Genomic DNA, 19,056 nt, shown 5'->3' on the forward strand with positions numbered 1-19,056 from the left:
GTGGGGATTAGATTTGCTATGCTTACAGTAGGCTGAAATGTATTTCTGTAAATAATTAAAAAAAACTAAGAAGAAAAGTAGAAAGCAGGCCTTATTTTGATTTAAATAGTTCTCATAAACAAATGGAGTTGGTATTTGTGCAAATGCTGCTGTCTAAGACCTTCCTCAGATGATAAGAAAATTGTTCTTTCATGGTAGAACACAAGTCTCAGTCAGGGAGACAGAGTTTAATCATATCCTGGCTCACCCTGTAATATAGGCTCCCTTTTTAATCCACTGCTATGCTGTAGCATTGTGTCTTTATGATGGGGATAAATGTGCAGTATTAATTTTTTAGCTTCTAGCCAAACTTTGCACTGCCAATGAGCCATCTTATTTCATAGCAGTGCAGGCTCATTGTGATATCTGCAAACTGAGATCCCGTGATTGATGCTATTAAGTAAGGTAATATACTTTGTTCTGTTGTCAAAATTTGTTTCTCTTATTGTCAACATTTTAATATGTCTAGGCAGAGTTTTAAATAAGTACTGCAATGAAAGAAGCTTTTGGATGAGAAATATGGTGCCTGGTAGTTTGTAGGAAGGGAATGTGGCTGAAGCATATTTATCACTTTGAAATTACAGTTTCTGAGATGACAAATCTTTGATTCCTGCAGAAAATAGTTGTTATTTAGTTTTTTTAATTGGAATTTTGGGAACATTGCTTGTACTATTTTAAGCATCACCTGTTAATGAAAAAGCAGTAGCCAGTGAAGAATGAAATTAATTGTTAGTCTTTACTTAAGATTCAGATCACTTTTGGTGAAACCACGAAAAAGAAATTAATGTGAAAGCCAACCAGACAAACTTTTAGACTACGACCAGAATTTACAATCTCATTTCTGCCCTTTCCTCCAAATAAAGCATTTGGCTTCAGTTTAAGGTAATTCAGAATAGCACCTGCCTTTGAGCCCAGACATCAAGGTAGGGGATCTCATGTGTCTCTGCTTGTGGGGCCAGAGGGATCTCCAGCAGGTTGAAGGATTGCTTGAAGAGTGATGTTCACCTTGTTGTGCTCTTGTTACACAGGTGCAAAGGAGCATTTTGGGCTCTTCTTCTGCTGCTCAAGTCTGATCTGTCACTGGTTATAGATAATTGTGAAACCAGAACATGTCTTGATGTTCTGGTTTCACAATTCCCCCCACAACACCTCAGCTGCTTTTCTTTGCCCTTTCAGTGCAGCCCCTTTGGCACTGTGCAAAACAGCCTTTCTCCTTGGCTAACTTTTGCCCAATGAGCTCTGATTATTAACCCTCTAGGGTTAATTACTTAACTCTAGGTATTAACCCCTCTGTGCTCACTCGCCTTTGCTTGGCAGTTGATCTACACTTCTACCTGGGACCCTTGGAGCTTTACAAGAGGGCAGTAAAGCAGACAGAGCTGCCATGGGTGAGGTGTGAGAGCTCTTGGGGAGCAGGGTAGGTCCCACAGCTCGTGCTGGTGTTCCTGTTGGGGCTTGCAGGGAAGGATAGACCCTGGAGGGAAAGGTGGCAGAGAAGCACCCTTCATTGGGAGAACTTTAAAAGTCACAGGGTAGATGTACCTGAGCCAAATGGATATTTGAGAAGATAATTTACAGCTTTTTTTTTCTGCTTGTGTGAGCATCATGAGCATCTTCTGATCTTTTTTCATATGTTCACCATCCCCACTGTGACTCTTTGCTGTACTCACAGTAAAGTTCAGGTTCACCCATGAAGTCACCAGCTCACTGAACCAGTGTCCCGATCTGCGAAAGAGAAGCAGCAACCTCTGAATGAGAACTAGTTCTCATAAGTGTCACCTCTGTGGCCATGTTTGTGCTCATGTTGTCCTGACATCCAGGCCAGTAAATCTTGACAGCGAGGAAGTGTGTGTGTTGAAAAAGTACACGGAAGTGGCGTAAATCTGACTTAAGGAATTTGCTGAGGCGCTGCCCTGATTTGTGCAATATGTCACCTGTCAGGAATGTTATGGAAGACACTTGCACCTTGTGTCTTACCTGGAGCAAAGCCTGGGATGGTCAGGATTTCTTTTGGGTACCATCAGGCACTTGGATCTTAATGCTGATACTTTGACACCTGAGTAACTTTTAATTGAGTAAAAAGAGCAATGAATCACTGCATGACCTGACAGTTTTAGCACCTTCTTCCTTCATGCCTCTTCTCTTCATATGCCTTTATTTAATATTTAAAAAATACCCCATATTCATTAGTTTCCTCTGGTTATCCCTATCTCGTTTGAATTATCTCATTTAAATAACAATACCAGCATAGAGCGGATTAATGGAAAACCTTCTTAAATGCTGTATAGTGCATGTGTTTGACAGTGTAGCAGTAAAGCTCCTAAAATCCTGGTTAGTCTGAGAGCTTTAAAATCCAGATATTTAGTTATACTGACATGAATGCAAAATGTTTCCACGGTGTAGGTACAAAGGAAAAGCCTTGTCTGAGTAGGGCATCATCTTTCTCTTTTTGTTAGAAGTGACCACGCGTGTCCCTAAAGATTAACTGAGTGGTTGGAAAGAAATTAGGGTCTGTTTTTGTTAGAGGCTGTTTTTAGAAATAGCTTCCAGAAATTTCTGGAGAACAGAACCTTATGAAACTTTATCAAAAAGAGCAGCAATCGAGTGACAAGAAATGTCTTGGCAGTAGCCAGAGTGAGTCACAGAGATGGGCTTTTTGGGGGTTTAGTTCAGAGTTAAATCAGAAGTTAGAAAGATGGGGTTCAGTTGGAGATCCAAGAGGGAAGATTTTCAACTGCTTTCCTGCCAGAGCCATATTTGCCATCCTGTTGGGTGCAATGTGATGGAACATGTGAGTTCCATGAACAAGCACAACAGAAGGCAGACAGGAAAATCATATTGCCAAATAAGTATATCTTATTTGGCTTGTTTTAATCTTTTTAGAGGGAATCTTTTAATTATTGTCTATTGCGAGCCCCAAACAGTCTGATAACACTTTGGTGATTTTAATTTAGGAGATCCACCAACTTGTGCAGTGCTGTTCAGGAACCATCTGGAAATAGCAACATCTTTTCTTTCTAATAATGCCCTTTCTTCCAGGCAGTGGGTCTTGTTTTCGAGAAACCAGCTGCTCACTTTGGTAATCATTAACCATTTACTGGTTTTACAATTAAAAGTGACTCAGCTATTACGAAAATATTATTGTCCCTGTAGCAATGATCCTGCTTTTTAAAATTATTTTTTTGGGGACTCCTGTCATTTCACAGGGAAGATGTTGTCTAATGATCTGACAGAAAATGGTAATGCCTTTATCTTGGGGAAAAGGATACAGCCTGTATAGGACCAAGCTCTCTGTATGAGGGGTGGGGCTCCCCAAATGAGGCAGACAGATCCATTGCTTTTGCAGGGAAGTAGGTGAGGAGCAGATGCATCCTGGTGGTGATCTGACTGTGCATTGCTCTCAGGGGAGCCCAGAGCTGTGCTGGGAGCTCAGCTAATTCTCCAGAATTCTTGGCAACCCCACAGTTTGCCAGTGTTACCACTGATTTTTCAGATTCAGAAGCAGTTCTCATGTATTTTCATCTGTATGACATTTCTTCTGGATTTTAATTAATGACTGAAAAGTTAGATTTGGCTGGGCAGTTATTTAACCTTTTCACCACTGGTGACTGGGCTCCCCCTTGGTGCTTTTAGCCTCTTGTACTCGGTCAGTAAGGGTCACTGGGGTTTTTTATTACAGGCAGTACTGCTGTTCTTTCAGATAACTATTTGCATTGATTTCCAAGAGGTGAGAAAGTGAAATGAGGCAACATATTGCTATAAACTTGAGCTATTGCCACTTTTATGCAGCAAAGAAAATAAAGGACCTGAAAATAAAGACTAATGGGCTGTGCAAAGCACAGTGAAAGTAATAGAAAATGGAAATAGTTTTTAAACATTGTCATGATAGTTTCTAGCCTGTCTTCATCTACTGTCTAGCAGACAAGGAGCTTAAGATTTAATTACATAGTTTATATGCATTGTTCATTAAGATGTAATTTTTAATTGTAATGTATATTGTATTTCATGTTGACTGTCCACTCCAGGTCATAGCAAAGTTGCAGGCTGATTTGTTCAGAAGAATTTAGTTGCTGTTCCACTGTCCTGACTTGACCTCAGGAAGTTCAATGACAGCTTCCTGGAAGCTGAAAGTTTCCTTCATGGGAAAGTGATTTCCCCCCTTTTGAGACTGAGCCATTGCTACATGTGTAAGAGGTAGGAATCAAAGGGCAATATTGAACTAAAATAGAAAAAATCAGATTTTTTTTTTCAAGGGGTTGCCTTTAAATTGATGCTTTCTGAAAAGTAAATATATAAGAAAGAACAAGTTAAGATGATGTGTATAAAACTTTGTCCCTAGTTTGTCCTTTTTAAGTGGATAGAGAAAAAAACCCAAAGCCTTATAAAGCAGCTGTCCCTTACCTTCAGTGCTGTCAATCCTGCTCAGGAATAGAATTTTTCTAATCTAAGAAAAAAATAAGCACTTTACATGGACTCTTTCTCAGCAACAGCTAATGTTTGTGGTCTCATTCATGGCATAAGGAAAAGTCCCCTCCAAAGAAGAATGTGTCAGATTTCTGCTAAATATTTGTCTTTTGTCTCATTCATGGTAGTGGATCTCATACATTCACTGCTTTAACTTTCGTGCATTCTGGGGCTGTGTAACAGGCTCCACTTTTTTGGGTTCAGAAATTGCATTGTATGCCAGGATGGATAAATCCTAGTTATTTGGGGCAAATCTTGAAGAGAGAATAGAACTGGTATTTTATTATTGTTTTGTTGCATTTTTTTAAAAAAAGAAATGTTATTTACTTCAAAAGTCGAGGGGTCTTTTCACATCCTCTCTTCAATGTGAACAGGAAGTTTCTAATCTAAAAAAAAATCAATATTTTTTTAAATTAATTTTTTTAAGAGCAATGACTTTTACACTTTGAAAGCATTATCAGTGGGGCAACACTGAACACTATGCAGACAGAGAAAGCAGGATGCTTCTGTGTGTGACCTCCATTTCTTTCCTGGTCTTTACCTCTTCATCCTTCATCACAGGCAATGGCAAGGACTTGAAAGTAGCAAAAGACATTGTGGAAACCTCTGTCCTTGTATTGATTCTGTATACTTGGCACCTCTGAGATCCTATCTTTCCTTAGAGAGGATTAACTTCTCTCCTGGTTATCTTGCTGGAACAGACCCCAAATAGGATCTGGCTCTGTGTCCTCCAGGGCAAGCACGGGGGTACCCAGGGCACAGCCTCCCTGTCTACCCTTCATGCCTTGGCCTGAAATGGTCCTTGGAAAGCAGAGGGCTTGTCCTTCCCTGCCCTTGGAACTTGTGAGTGGGTTGGGTGTAGTAACTGAAACTTCGAAGCTCTGAAATAAGTTGAAATTAATAAATATTGGGGTTGTCTGGATGCAGTGTCAGGGATTTGTTTTGCACAATGATCAGCTTCAGCCACACAATGCCCCCTTCCACAGCTGATGCCCCTGGTACGTGTACGTGTGAGGTAGATGGGATGTGATTATCAGCAATGCTTGGATTTCATTTTCCTCTGGAACTGTTTTGGTGTATAATGTGCAGTAATCCACATGGTCCCTGCTCCTGGGCCTGCTCACAGTAAAATGAACAGCACTCAACGAGTAACACTTGAGCTCAATCACCAGCAGCAGTGGCTGAAGGTGCTTGTGGTCCCAACCTGCTTGTTGGCTTCCTCCTCTCTGCTGGAGGTGTCACCCCTGCACCACCTGAGGAAAAAGCACCTGCACATCCTGGTTTTGGTGTCCTAGTTTAGGCTTCTGGTGCTGCCCCAGCGTGGGGATTTCCCCTTGGTTGGGGAGTGGAGCTCCGGGCAGGGTGGCAGAAGCTGCTGCCACTGCAGTGGGTTGGGTGAGTCGCCCTCCTCGTGCTGGTGGCAGAGCCGTGGTCCAGAGGGTCTTCTCCCCTCACGGGTTATGGCCTCAAACGTTACGTGCAAAACAGATTCCCTCGATGAGTGTGCTTGGGTTGGTGAGCAGAAAGCTTTTTGGCTCAAGGGAACATCTGCAATTGCCCAGCAAGCATGTCAGAATATACATTGTATTATGTAATTTGGCCCACGGTTCAGCCCTTTGAAAGCACTGTCGTTTCCTTAAGAAAGTTCTGCAGAGAATATTTTTTTTTTCTTTGTAGAATAATATAAATGGCTTTTAGCAGGAGTTCTCTTCAGTCTCCTCTTGTATTTGATTTTTCTGGGCAGTTTAAACTCTGAAACCTTTGTTAAAGGAGTAGCTTCCAGTTAAGAAAACATGTTTTTATTGCATATAATAATAAAGCTGTGCCATCATTGCCTGCTTTGCTACTGACAGTGGCAAAACTGCTACACATCTCCTGTGCTTTGCTGCCTAATGTCTAAATAGTCTAAGAAGACAAGAATTTGGCCCCCAAACTCTTTTTGTGCTCTTTGATAATTTAGTGCCACCCTTATAGTTTATCCTAGCTCTGGAAATTTAAAATAAAAACTTAAACCCATCCTGTAAAAATGTGATTTGCTTAAAAATTTCGGCATTTTAAAATATTTTAGTTTTCTTTTATCCCACAACCACAAGAACTGAGAATTTTCATGTAAAGAATGAAGACTCAAATACGAATACAGCCTGTTTCTCTGAAGGGATTTTTTTGGGATGTTTTGTTTCTTTTGTTTGTTTCATAGAACAAACCTCTCAAATATTGTAAGACTCAAGGTAAAAGCAGGAGAACTGGCAGCTTTGTTACTGCATGTTCCCAATGACCTTGAATTGGTTTTGCTACATTGTTCATTAAATCATTTATGCTGATGCTAGCATATCTATAGCAACTTTCCTGAATAAACACAATTCCTTTGCAAAAGTTAGTGTAAATATCTGTTTACAAATAAATAGATAAGCAGGTGTGATGAAGCAGGATGTCAGGCTCACAAAAGCATTGATCCTAAAAGTGTTGCTGACAAAGCAATAAGAATTTAAAGGATAAATAAAGATATATATATATATATATGTCATTTATTCACTGAAATTCTGTGAATAACTGGATAAAGTCAAGCAGAAGTGGTAATGGATGCATTCAGTGGGAGCAAGGGCAAGAGCCCCCACAGCAGGTCCTGATTTCTATATGATTATGTGCAATTATCCCACTCGCACGGCGTGGTGATGAAATCCTCCTCTGCCACGCTCTTGCCTGCATTTCCTAATGATCCAGCTGAACATCTGCTCCGTGAATACAACATGCAGATGATGCAGCTGGAATTGCCGGTGGCATAATTGTCTCCTCCGGGACAGGAGGGGTTTTTTTGGTGGTTTTTTTTGGTTGGTTTTTTTTCGCCCTGGCCGGTCTATTGTGTCTCTCTCTTGCTCTTCCCTTCCCTCCCGGTTGCTGGACCCGATTAAAGCCTCCCCGCAGAGCCGCCTGTGTGGAGAAGGAGACACTTTTCAGCCCCGGGCGAGGCTGGCACTTGGTACAAGTCGCACCAGCCTGTCGGGTCCTGGAGCGATATTGGTGACAGCCGTGAAGCCTTTGCAGCCCCGGCTCGGCTCTGCTCTCCCGGATCCCAGCCAGCTGACATTTGGGCTGGGTAAGCAATGAAGGCAGGACACATCAAAAGAAGAAGTGCGTTTTTCATTGCAGCCCTGTATTTTAAGTTGGCAGCCAAAAGGTTGTCCCTGATGCAAAGCTTTGCTGCTGGAGCATTTCCCTTGGGATCCAAAGGGAGCCCTGTCTGTGCCAGTGAGGAAGGTGCACCAACATTCCCAATAGAAAAGGCTTTGATTTTTTTCATGTGAGAAAATACATGGCAGTGCAAGTAAACTCACTGAATATTATGTCCAAGTGTTTTTTCTATTATTTATCATAAAGCCCAAACTTTTATTTGTTGAAAAGAAAACCTTGTGTGGCATGGTACCTTCTCATACAGTTTTCCCTCACTGAAAAGCTGTTTAATTTCAACAGAATTCTGGTGGTATAGGGACAAACTATTTTTCCTGGTTGTCAAAAATAAATTATTAATACTTTTCAGGTATAATTTCCTAAGATCACTGGGAACAGGGCTTTTTTTGATGGGAGATTGTGTTTTTTTTTTTTAATGACTGGCTCTTGTAGACATTGACTGTTACAGGTAAATAGAGGCTAGGGTGTAAACAACCTCAGGGGCCTGGTAAGATGATCTGAGTTTAAATCCTTCAGGACAGAGTTTTGGGTTTGGAAGGTCAAGATCTAATTTGGGAAAAGTTACAGCTGAAACCAGTGTGAGAATCCATTTAGTGAACTGCTATAAACTTTTCCTAGAATCTGCTTAAAGAAATTGATGTTAAGGAGATACCTGTGAAGAACAGGATTTAGTTTGGTGGTTTCTTTACCTTCACTTTTTTGTCACAGTGCAGTCCCAAGGAAGCAGTTTTCTCAGCCTCTCCACCATCCATTCCTGCTGTAGTAGCTGTGGGTTTGTCAGGTGCCAAAAACACACTTGTTCTCTCTTCCAGAGCCTTGGCTGAGCCTGGTGATCCCTTTAGGCAGATTCCTCTGAGGTTGAACACAAAGCACACTGGCCACAAAAACAGGCGTGGCTTGGTTGGGGGGTGTGAGCCAGGGCTCAGGAGGTGTGTGTGTAGGTTGGCACAATTGTTGACAGGACTGGAAAACGCAGGTTAAATGTGATGCAAAAGTTGTGGAATTAAGCTGCAAATGTCTATGGAATGATGCCAAACGTGAGATGTATGGGATATACAGGTTGTGGTGTAACAGTTTCATCAATGTATGACTGGAAGAACATATGATGAAGGCATAATTTTTGCCATTCTGCACAGTGAGCAAAATTTTGATGTGCTATATAGCTATTTTTATAAATGCTTTGCTGAGTATTTGTGTCTTTCACTGGTAGCATATTTCATATCCTTTTGCTCATGAAATCTGTATTTCTTGTGCCATTTTTCCAATTGTAAACTCTTAAGGAATAATAAAAAAAAGAGATAATTTTAGAAAACTGAAGTGGTGCTATCATCATACTGTGTAGGCTTAATGTTCTTCAACAGAAGTAAATTGCATAACCCTGTGAGTAGGGTGGTGCCTTTTTCCACTGCTGTAACAGAGACTCTTTTTCTATTTATTTCCTTATTGTATCCCATACCAGTCACATCTGATCTTTCATCACTCAGTGATGAAAGTAATGGTAAAGCAATAATAAGCAGGAAACATAAGAAGGGGAAAACAAATGCAGTTTTGATTTAATAGTGGTGTTGTTTTTAAGAGAAAATGCAGCCCTAGGACAGTGCTATCTAGTACTGGGTAGAGTGGGGTAAAGTGGTAAATGGTGTCTCTCAGAAATACTTACCTTGTAAGTAGGTTGTTGTTTTTATGTGTGTTTATAAATAATTGTGTTTCTCACAAGTTTTCAAAGATTAAAGATTTTTAAAGATCCTAGTTGAGCAAAATATGTCATCTTCTTTCCTACCTTCTGTTAAAAAAGATTATTTTTAAAGTTATTTTTGTCATCCTTTCCCTTAGGGCTATGGTTACTCTTATGTAGATACTGTTGTATTATTAAAATTTAGCCTTTACAGTAGTTAATAGAAGTTGAGGATTATTTTCTATCATTTTTTCCCCCTCAGAAATGAATAATTAAAGCAAATTGATTTGAAAATTGAAATCCTCTCCTCAATGTGCTGAAGGTTATGAAAAGATACATACCTGACCTGTAATGGGAAGATGTCTTTGTCAGTCATGCAATAAAATTTCCAAATGTCCTCTTTATCTGCCTCACTCTTAAATGTTAGTGATCCAGATGATCTGTAAGTAATGCAATGGAAGTCAAGACAACAAAAGTCTTCAGTTATTGAAGATCCCTTTGAGTTGATATTTTGTAATGGCTCAGAAGTGGCAAAATGATGTTCCTCTCCTGCCATGACAGTGAGGGAAGCTCTGGATAGTCCCTGTGTTCCCTTCAGTAGAGCTGTAGGCTGTTATTCTATTGATATTCTCATACTTTTTCTTTGTTTTTTTGCTTTAGGCTTTTTGTGGAGGGAAATGTTCGAATCCCAGATATTTGATTTTTTGACTCCGTTGGAGCTGAATTTGTTTTGTGAGCGTGTTAACAAACAGATACTCATCTGTCCCGGGAGGAGCTCTGCTGTGGGATCCTCCAGGCTTCTCCCTGGCTGCTGTTCTTGCTGTTCTTGCAAACCATAAGTATTGCTGCAGCACCCACAGAACTCTCACCTTGCTTGTTATAGATCTTTGCCTTATTATGGCATAAAGCAAACAGAACCGTGGTTTCAAATATCTGCAGTACAGATGAGCAATTTGATCTCTTCACATACTGCACTGGTGTGTCTCCACCTCTGTGCATGTTTGGGCACCTCCATATAAGAAGGACATCAAATTATTAGAGTGTGTCCAGAGCAGGGTGATGAAGATGATGAAAGACCTTGAGGGCAAGGCTTGGAAGAAGTAGCTGTCCAGCTTGGAGAAGAGAAGGTTGAGGGTTTTTTTCTCTTTGCAGTCTACACCTTCCTCATGGGTGGCAGCAGAGGTGGGTGCTGATCTCTGGTGACCAGTGACAGGACATGAGGAAATGGGATAAAACTTCAGGGGAAGTTCAGATTCAACCATAGGAAAAGGTTTTTCACTGAGAAGGTGATCAGTGACTAAAACAGGTTCTCCAGGGAACAACAATCCTGCCGGTGTTCAAGGAGCATCTGGATGATGCTCTTAGTCTATAGTTTAGCCTTATAAGTCCTGCAAGGAGTAGGGAATTGGACTTGATGATCCTTATGGATTCCTTACAACTGGAGATTTTCTGTGATTCTGTGAAACAGAACTTACAGGCTTGCTGGATATATGGGCATTTTCATTAGCCACTGCCTTTTTCCAGGGGAGATTTGCTTAACAACTAATTGTCTTACTGGAAATAACCAAACCTGTGTGAACAATAACATTGCAACTGTGGTGTCTCAAGACAAAGGGCAGAAGTCATAATTCATTATCCTTTTTTACTGTCACATATTAATTACTTGTGTGCGTCACCTTCAACCTTTGGACAGCACAGAGTGCTACCCTTTTTACTTGACTAGAAGGAAGGGATGAGAGTCTCTTCTGTGTTCTTATTTGGTCCCTATCACTCCTTTCTGTGTTCACAACGGGGCTCAGAAATGCTAAAACTGTGATTTTCTCTAAACTGGATCAATTTTTAACTTCCTGCTGTGACATATTAGAGATGTTTCTCATTATGACTAATGGAAATAACCCTAATCGATGATGGTCACTGTAATGAGGTTACTGCTAAATGGGTTTTAGGATTGTTGGAGGTGGTGGTTAGTCAGTAGCCTGAAGTATGAAAGAATAACAGGTAATCCAGAAGCATAAAGAACAGCTACAGGTGTGTACAAGCAAGGTTCAGTGGTGGAGCACGCTGGGTGGAGTTCTCATTGCAACTTTCGTTTTGATTTGAATTGGTTGTCTTTTCCTTCATCAAGTGTGTCCAGCTGCTGATAGATGTAGAAGTGAAATATTTTCCTATCTTCCCTTTTTCCATGCTGCAGTCCTGGTTTGCTCAGTTTTCTGTAAGGATCTGTAGCAGTTGGTATCATCCTAACAATTCTCAAGCAAAGAGTATGTATTTCAGTTTAAACTGCCTGCATTGCAAGGGTAATCTTGCCTTTTGCATGCTGTGTGTAGTTACTACCAGTATGTTGAATTTATGGCAGAAGTTTGAAATAGATAGTCAATATCTTTCTGTAGGGGTAGAATGAAAGAAAATTTGCCAGCATCATACATAGGTTTCAGAATATTGTATAATTTTCTTGAAGCTTCAGGAACTTGAGAGCTTCACTTCATTAATGGCCATAAACAGAGGAATTGGCAGTTGGTGTGGAATGGAAGGAACAAGAACTGAAGGATTAGAATTAAGCAGTGGTTATGGGATATTTTTATTCAGCGTTTTACCTCCTTTGCAATATTTGAGCTTTTTGTAACTCCTTGTCAAGATGCAGTAACATCAATTCAGTGCTTTTTTTCAGGTTATGTTTTCTCTCTTCTCATAATCATTCTCATTAAACTAACGTGTGAAGAAACATGTGAGGGATTGTGCAGACTGTGTGCTGATTGATGTTGACTGATTTTGCCATTTTAGAAAACAAGAGAACGTTGACTTGTTTAATTCCCCCTTAGGACTCGTGCTAGACTAGTGCTAGGACTAAGTGCTAGAAAAATCCCCCATGAAGGCTTTGCATTCACTTTTCAGTATGGCCTTTTAGTTCTGAGGTGAAATAAGACATTTAGAAGTGTAACAGATCAGGTAATGATGACTTCATCAGCAGAGATGGCCTCACAGAAATTTAAGCTGCAGCTTGCCTAGAGCCTTATTTTGCAAAGCATATCATCTGGTTCTTAATTTCAAGCATGTTTGAATCCATTCTAGTTGAGCAAAATATGTCGTCTCCTTTCCTACCTTCTGTTAAAAAGCTACCAGACTGTAACATGGAAGGAAAAGCCACCAAAACACAGTCTAGAACACGATGTGCTTTCCTACAAAGGGTGGAGCATGTACAATGTCAGAAACCAGGCCACACCAGTCATTTGGGTCTCTGGTCCCCTGATGACACATCACTAGGGCCCCAATACAAAGGCATCATTTCTGTGCTACAAACCTCTCCTGGTGGGTCAGGTTCCCTGTTGGACTCTGGAGCCTTCTGTTCAGCCCACTGACCTTCTGGTGGAGCTTCATAAAGGCAGATTGGGCTCCCCCTTAGCCTGCTGATCTCTCATTGCCATGGGGAGCCCCGTGTCTGCCTACCTCTACTTTTTTCCAAATTGCTGCTGTGCAAGGTAGCCTGTGTTAGGTGAAAGGTCTGGACACTTTTTTGGTTTCTAGGAGGGCAGAGCTCTGTTCTGTTGACCATTCTGGAGCTGTTTCCCAAAAAAAAAAAAAATTGCTTCTGGAGTCTATATTCATTCTTGCATTTTAGTGGAGGAGATAATAATGGCCATTCTTCAGCACAGCTTAATAAAGCTCTGAAATACAAAGATGTAATGGAAGATATGTCATTGGTTTGGGTCTTCGTTTTTGGTTTTCTTGTTGTTTTTTTTTGGTGGGGGGTGGTGGATTTTTATTTATTTTTTTTTTTTTTTTTGTAGAGAAAATGTCGTGCTGAACATAATTCCAGCACCCTCCTGTTAAATGCAGACAGGAGCCTGAGGGATCTGGTCTAATCATCTACTATGGCCTGTGCATATGGATGACGGGCTGCGTAGAAATTTAGGAAGAGAAAAAATTGTAGAAAGAAAGAAGCTTAACTTTAAATAGGTGCAACGTGACCCATTTTCCTCTCTTGCACCATAAGGTTTTCTGCTGCTGGCTCCTGCCTGTGTGGGCTGATCCCATTTGGTGCTGTTGGCTCTGCTGACCCTTGGGTTTGTGGGTGGCTGGAACTGATGTCCGGGTCATTTTATGTATCTCAGGATCTGACCCTGGTTGCTCTTCCACACCATCATGCTGAGTGATTCATAGGGGTGTGGAGGAGATTGGCATCCTCTGTGTCTGATCCAGCTGTGCTTCAGTTGGAGGGCAGGAACTATCTCTGCATTGTGCCTCTGCTTAGCTGTGCAAGGGGACAGAGCCTGGCAGGGTAGCCAGTGCCAGGGCTGAGTTTGGATCTATTGTCTTCACACGGGGGAGGGGGAAAAAAAAAGCCCCCCCCTTAAATTTTACTCTTGAGTGAATCTTAATCTTTAAATTACTACAAATGTGAGACTTCCTATGCTATGATTTGAGAATAACTGTAATCATTTCAAGAAAACAAAGCCTAGGAACATTATGGTGTTGAATGTAGAGTAAACTGGTGTTTGAAATGATGTGTTGTACATCTGCACATATCAAAAAAGGAGTTTAATTTCCTAATTTGTTTTGGATCTTGCCCCCCTCTCCTCATGTTCATCCCTATTTTATTTTCTTCCTTTTGTGTCTATAATTGCATGTGTTATTAGAACTGGCAAGATGAGCACCTCCAGATGTATCCTACAGGAATGCAGCCAATGCTGACTCTATTCCCATGTCAGACTGCATGCCAAGTCAGTGAAGCTTGGTTGTCAAAACCTATACCCTTTCTGCACTGCTTCTAAACCCATCTTCTCACATAATATTTCAGCACAGGGTGACTCATGATAACCTCAAGAATTGTCCCAAGCTAAGAATGTGTCTTTTACTGTGTTGAAACATCCCTGTTAAAAGTAGGATTTTGAAATGGTATGGCCGAGGCAGCTTTCCTTATTCTTCTGTCAGATGAAAGGAGCTGAGGGGTTTGTAATCTGTGTGTTGAACCTTTCACTGGGTTTTGTGTTTTCTTTTTTTTTTCAACATACTCTGAATTTTTATGCACTTTGAATACAAAGGAAAAACGTTCATTTATTTCACTAAACATAATGCATTTTGTGTCGTGATTTCTAGCAAGAAGACAACTTCTCTTCCTTTTTGGGAAAAATATATTAATTTTACTTATTATTTTACAGGTATCAGGCGACAGCATATCAATGATGCTCCTTCTACAGGATCTTTTCCTAATTGGAGATCTATACTATCACCAACACGGCCTTCCACAGAAACTAAGACTTCCTCAATAGCTGATATTTCTATGGGGCAGACTTTGGAGAATGCAGACTTGCTTCAGATGATAAAAACCACGCTGACTGGCACACGTACTAGGACTTTGGATCAAATGCATCTGTTGCCCACTCTGTATCAAGGCAGTGGAAACAGTGCATCCCAGGAACCCGCTGAAGTTTCAGCTGAGTCGCCTCTGAGGTCATCATCTCAAGATGCAGACGAAACAGGTTTGCCTCAACTTGGTATGTTTGCCACATTGTCCCCTACACCCTTCGGGTACAGCTGTGCCACTTCAGCTAATGCCATTAAAAACACCCTCCATTTCAAAAGAAAGCTCATCAGGATCAGTCATGCTTGCTCCTGTTCCATCACCATCATTCTTCCTCACTGGTAATTCGGTCACCTCATACCATTAACTTTTCTAAACCAGCTGTACTGCCCATCAAAGTGCCTTTGTCTGCAGATCCTGAAGGTTTCGTCAACACAGATTCAGCCAGCTCACAGGTTAGTGAAAGCAGAAGTAGTCCTCTAAGTGTGGTACATTCCAGTATGGTGAATCACAGGAGGGGTCCCGAGTTCTTTACAGGGGCCATGCCTTTCATTGGATTGACAGCAGTGCATTTCACAGAAATAGTGGGAAAGGGGTCTCCTTCAGAAAGGACCTCTTTTTCATCTATGTACTCTGATATTCCTGTGTCAAAAATGCATCAGTCTCCCCTGACAGGAACTTCCAAAAGCCTGTCATGGTTCCCTAATGAGAGTCTGTGTAATCTATCTTCTACTGGAGTAAAACCAAACACTCAGCCATTTAGGGCAGCACTGACTGACAGAAATAGTGATATCACTCCTCTGTCACCATCAGCTTTTCAGGATAAAGTAGAGGTCCCTACATCACTCTTCCATCCTGTGGTTACTCCACATCTAGTACTGCAAATGAGTCATCCTCAGTCTTTCACAGCACTGACTAATTACACTACAGGCTCTACCTTTCATGTCATCAGCTTCTGAGAGCCTGGCTGAGGTCTCCAGCTCAACTGAGAGCACGTCTTCCCTTTCACTACCAATATAACTTGTTCCAGATGCAAAGCACACTCGCAGTGCAGTGCTGCCAGCCCGAGCGTTTAGAAGCAAAACAGATTTGCTCTTTAGAAATGCAACACGCTCCTCTCCAACAAACCCAAGGTCTCCCTTGCTAACTGAGACAAATGATGTGTTTACTAGGATAGCACTCAGAAACGGTCCCAGGGCAGCAGCAGCCGACCAGGATACATTGCAAATCCCTTCGACTGCTGTCTCACAGCGCTCGGTGGTGGCTCTGAATCAGACTTCTGCAGGAGACCTGACTGATGGATCTTATCAGACAAACAGCATGTCATTGCCAACTGCTCCTGCTTCTACTCTCCCAACTCCTGGTGGCTCCCCTGTGGCAAGAAAAGCGCAACAGCCTTTTACAAGAGGAGTGACAGCAAAGATGTCCATGAACTTTAATGCTAATAATGTTCTGCCTTATGGAACTCAGCTTTCCAAAATTTCTCCAGACATCCAAACCAGTATACTCTGCATAGGATCAAGAATACTAAGCACTGTTTTGGAAATGGCCATGACTAGTCTTGATCTAGCTGCAGTGCCATTAATTCCTTTTACAACAGGCCTTTCTAAACCTGAAACTGCTGTCACAAATACCTCTGCCACTAATGTTTTTGTGACTGCACATCTTCCACCTGCAGATGCAGAAAGCCCAGATGTTAAGTGAAGACAGAAAGATGAGAGTGCCCACTGTTGTGACCACACATGCAGAATATTCACCTCCGGGAGCTTTAAGTCATTTAACCTCTGATCAGACTTTGCGTTCAGTTGATAAAAAGCCACTCGCCTCTGTCATGCCTCCAGCGTGGAGTGTGCTGCCATCACTTGTTTCCATGACAACATGATGGATAGCCACAGTTCTGGCTCTTCCAGGATTTCGAATGCAGACTTTGAAAGCAATTTAGATCCTGTCAGCCCTCCTCAAGTCATAACTTCAGCTTCTACGTGGACCAATAAAGCTTTGCTGTCTTCAGCTGGCATTAGTATTCCTTTGGTAAAAACTTCAGTCCAAATGGCAATAAGAGAAGTTCCTTCAAGTACTTCTCCATGGGAAGCTGAGCATCACGCACCACACTTGGTAGTTTCAAGTCTGCAAAACAAAATTAATACAAATAGGCAGCCACTCTTCTCCACCCTTCAGCAAACTATACTTATGCGTGCTATAGTCAAAATGTTTCAAATTTACCCTTTGCTGAAAAGAATAGTTTTTCAGAATTAGATACATTTGCACTGAAAACATCTCCTGTTCAATATTCATTCCTTGTTACAGCACTGACAGTGCCTGACCTCTTGCAAAAAAACGCATGGAAGGAAGCAAGCCTGGAAATGTTGCTAATTTCTTCACTCTTGGAGATGTTCATATCAGTATACACGATAAAGCATCTCTGCATTTACATGTGCCTTCTGTTGATGCTGCAGGTGCTTTCCCTAGCTCTCTAGAATCCCAAACAAGTGATGCTGGAAAGATTATTTTACTGACAGAAACGTTAAACACAGCACCAGCATTGGCTTTTCAGCTCACTGAAAACTTGACTATTTCAGCCACCAGCAAAAGCACACTGCCAGCCCAGTGCCCCTCTCCTGTAACTAAGCCTTCTGGCTCAACTGTCTTGTATAGTTTTATTTCAGAAGTCATTGGTTCTGGAAATTTGCCAGAATTTGCAGACAATCAATTAGAGTCCTCTGGTTATTTGTTTATGGTTGATAAAAATCCAGCTACATTCAGTGTAGAGTGGGACACAAGCGCTACAAGACACAGTGTAGTTCCCAGTAATATATCTAATAAAATTACCAAGGGCATCCCATTGCAAACCCTGACCACCAGTGCTCTGCAGTCAGTCATCATAACTTCTGTCCATGCATCACCAACACAGCTAGAGTCTCCTTTTTTGCCAAAAACCAACTTTACCCATTCTGTCCTTACAGTGTTATCTGGAATATCTTCTGGTGCAATACCTACAGTAGGAACTTCAGAAGCAAAACCACTAACAAGAAAATCATCTCCAGCTTCACCAGTGCCAGCTTCTTCCTTCTTTTCTCTAGGCACTGAAAACACACCTTTGCCATCTGTGATGGCTTTAAGCACACCGACACTGACCCTAACAAAAAATAACACTGCCACAAAATTGACATCGGACCTAAGCTCGGTAGGAACACGTGCAGATTTTCCTTTTGCAACGAGAAACACAACTGCATCACCTGTGGACGTGACAGCCATGCTCATAACCCCTAAAAGCAGCACGGTCACAGCCTCCACACTCGCACCCACAACCCATGTACCAAGGCAGATAGAAACCACAGTAACTGACACCCAGAAGTTCCCGAGCTCAGACATCACCAAAACGTCAACCCCCTACCCACTGACAATTACAGCAGCTTTGACATCTATTACAGCATCAGCGAAAACAACTAGGCTTCCCCCTACTCCAGTGGAAAACTCCTCTGCTCCCTCTGAAACCACAGCAGCAGCGGCTTTCGCTAACATGACAGCAGCTCCCCCCCTGGACTGCCGGCTCTCCGACAACCTTATGGTTAAAACAGGTACGTGGGGACACTCCATTTACTGAAAGGGCCTCGTGTGTCTGTGAGGGGCAGCTGCTGAGGAGTGAGAAATGCACTCCAGTGTCATCTGGCGATGAGGCTGCTGCACTGACAAACCAGATGGATAAAAGCAGGGTTGTTAGATAGGAGTGGCATTGGCTTTATTCGGGGCTTGGATTTTGCAATGAATGGGTCAGAAGAAGTGGTGAGATCATCAGGTGCTCTGAAGTTCAGCAGGTCACTGCAGGGATTTAGCAGAACCACCTGTGTGGAGGGACAACCCAGTGAGATGTGATAGTTTGGTCTCTGCTTTGCAGTGAGGAGTCTGTGTCGCTGAAGGGGACAGTGCAGGAACCTGCCTCAGTCTTCGGCCCTCTTTACATGCAAACACCTAATTATGTTTTAACATGAATGCCTAATGCTGTCATTAAAGTTTCATTTGAAAATAATAAGCATTCAGAATTTCATGCTTCAAAATGGGAGGATTTTGAGTTTTCTGTGCAAACAGTGCCACTACTGGCTCTAGCTGGTTTTTTCATGGACAGTTTTTCCTTAGCTATAAGAAATCTGAACTAAAGGGGTCAGATAGGTCCCTTGCACAGGCTTATGGTAGCACAGTGCAGCACCAGGAGATGTGTGCATCTCGAAGATCTCAGCAAAGAGGAATAGCTATAAAACAATGGTTTATGATCTTGTATAGACCTGAGTGGTACAAGGTGAAATGAAATAAGCAGCTTTTGGACCTAATGTGTGTTTGATAGCTGCTAAATATCTACATCAGTAGTGTGATGAGTACAGCAACTATTTCTAAACAC

The 19,056-nt window shown here is 41.7% G+C and overlaps 1 protein-coding gene across 1 annotated transcript in view; it reads left to right on the top strand.

The window, feature by feature from the left end:
* The window catches only part of KIAA1549L (KIAA1549 like), a 130,498-nt gene that overhangs the window by 43,885 nt on the left and 67,557 nt on the right, over positions 1-19,056 (top strand). The window contains exons 2-3 of the mRNA XM_064657241.1: positions 14,521-14,856; positions 17,627-18,241. Coding sequence (XP_064513311.1) covers positions 14,643-14,856; positions 17,627-18,241 — 829 coding nt within the window. The 5' untranslated portion in view covers positions 14,521-14,642. The remainder of the gene's footprint in view (positions 1-14,520; positions 14,857-17,626; positions 18,242-19,056) is intronic.

This window comes from Pseudopipra pipra, chromosome 6, assembly GCF_036250125.1.
Source record: "Pseudopipra pipra isolate bDixPip1 chromosome 6, bDixPip1.hap1, whole genome shotgun sequence".
In the NCBI taxonomy this organism is placed as follows: Eukaryota; Metazoa; Chordata; class Aves; order Passeriformes; family Pipridae; genus Pseudopipra; species Pseudopipra pipra.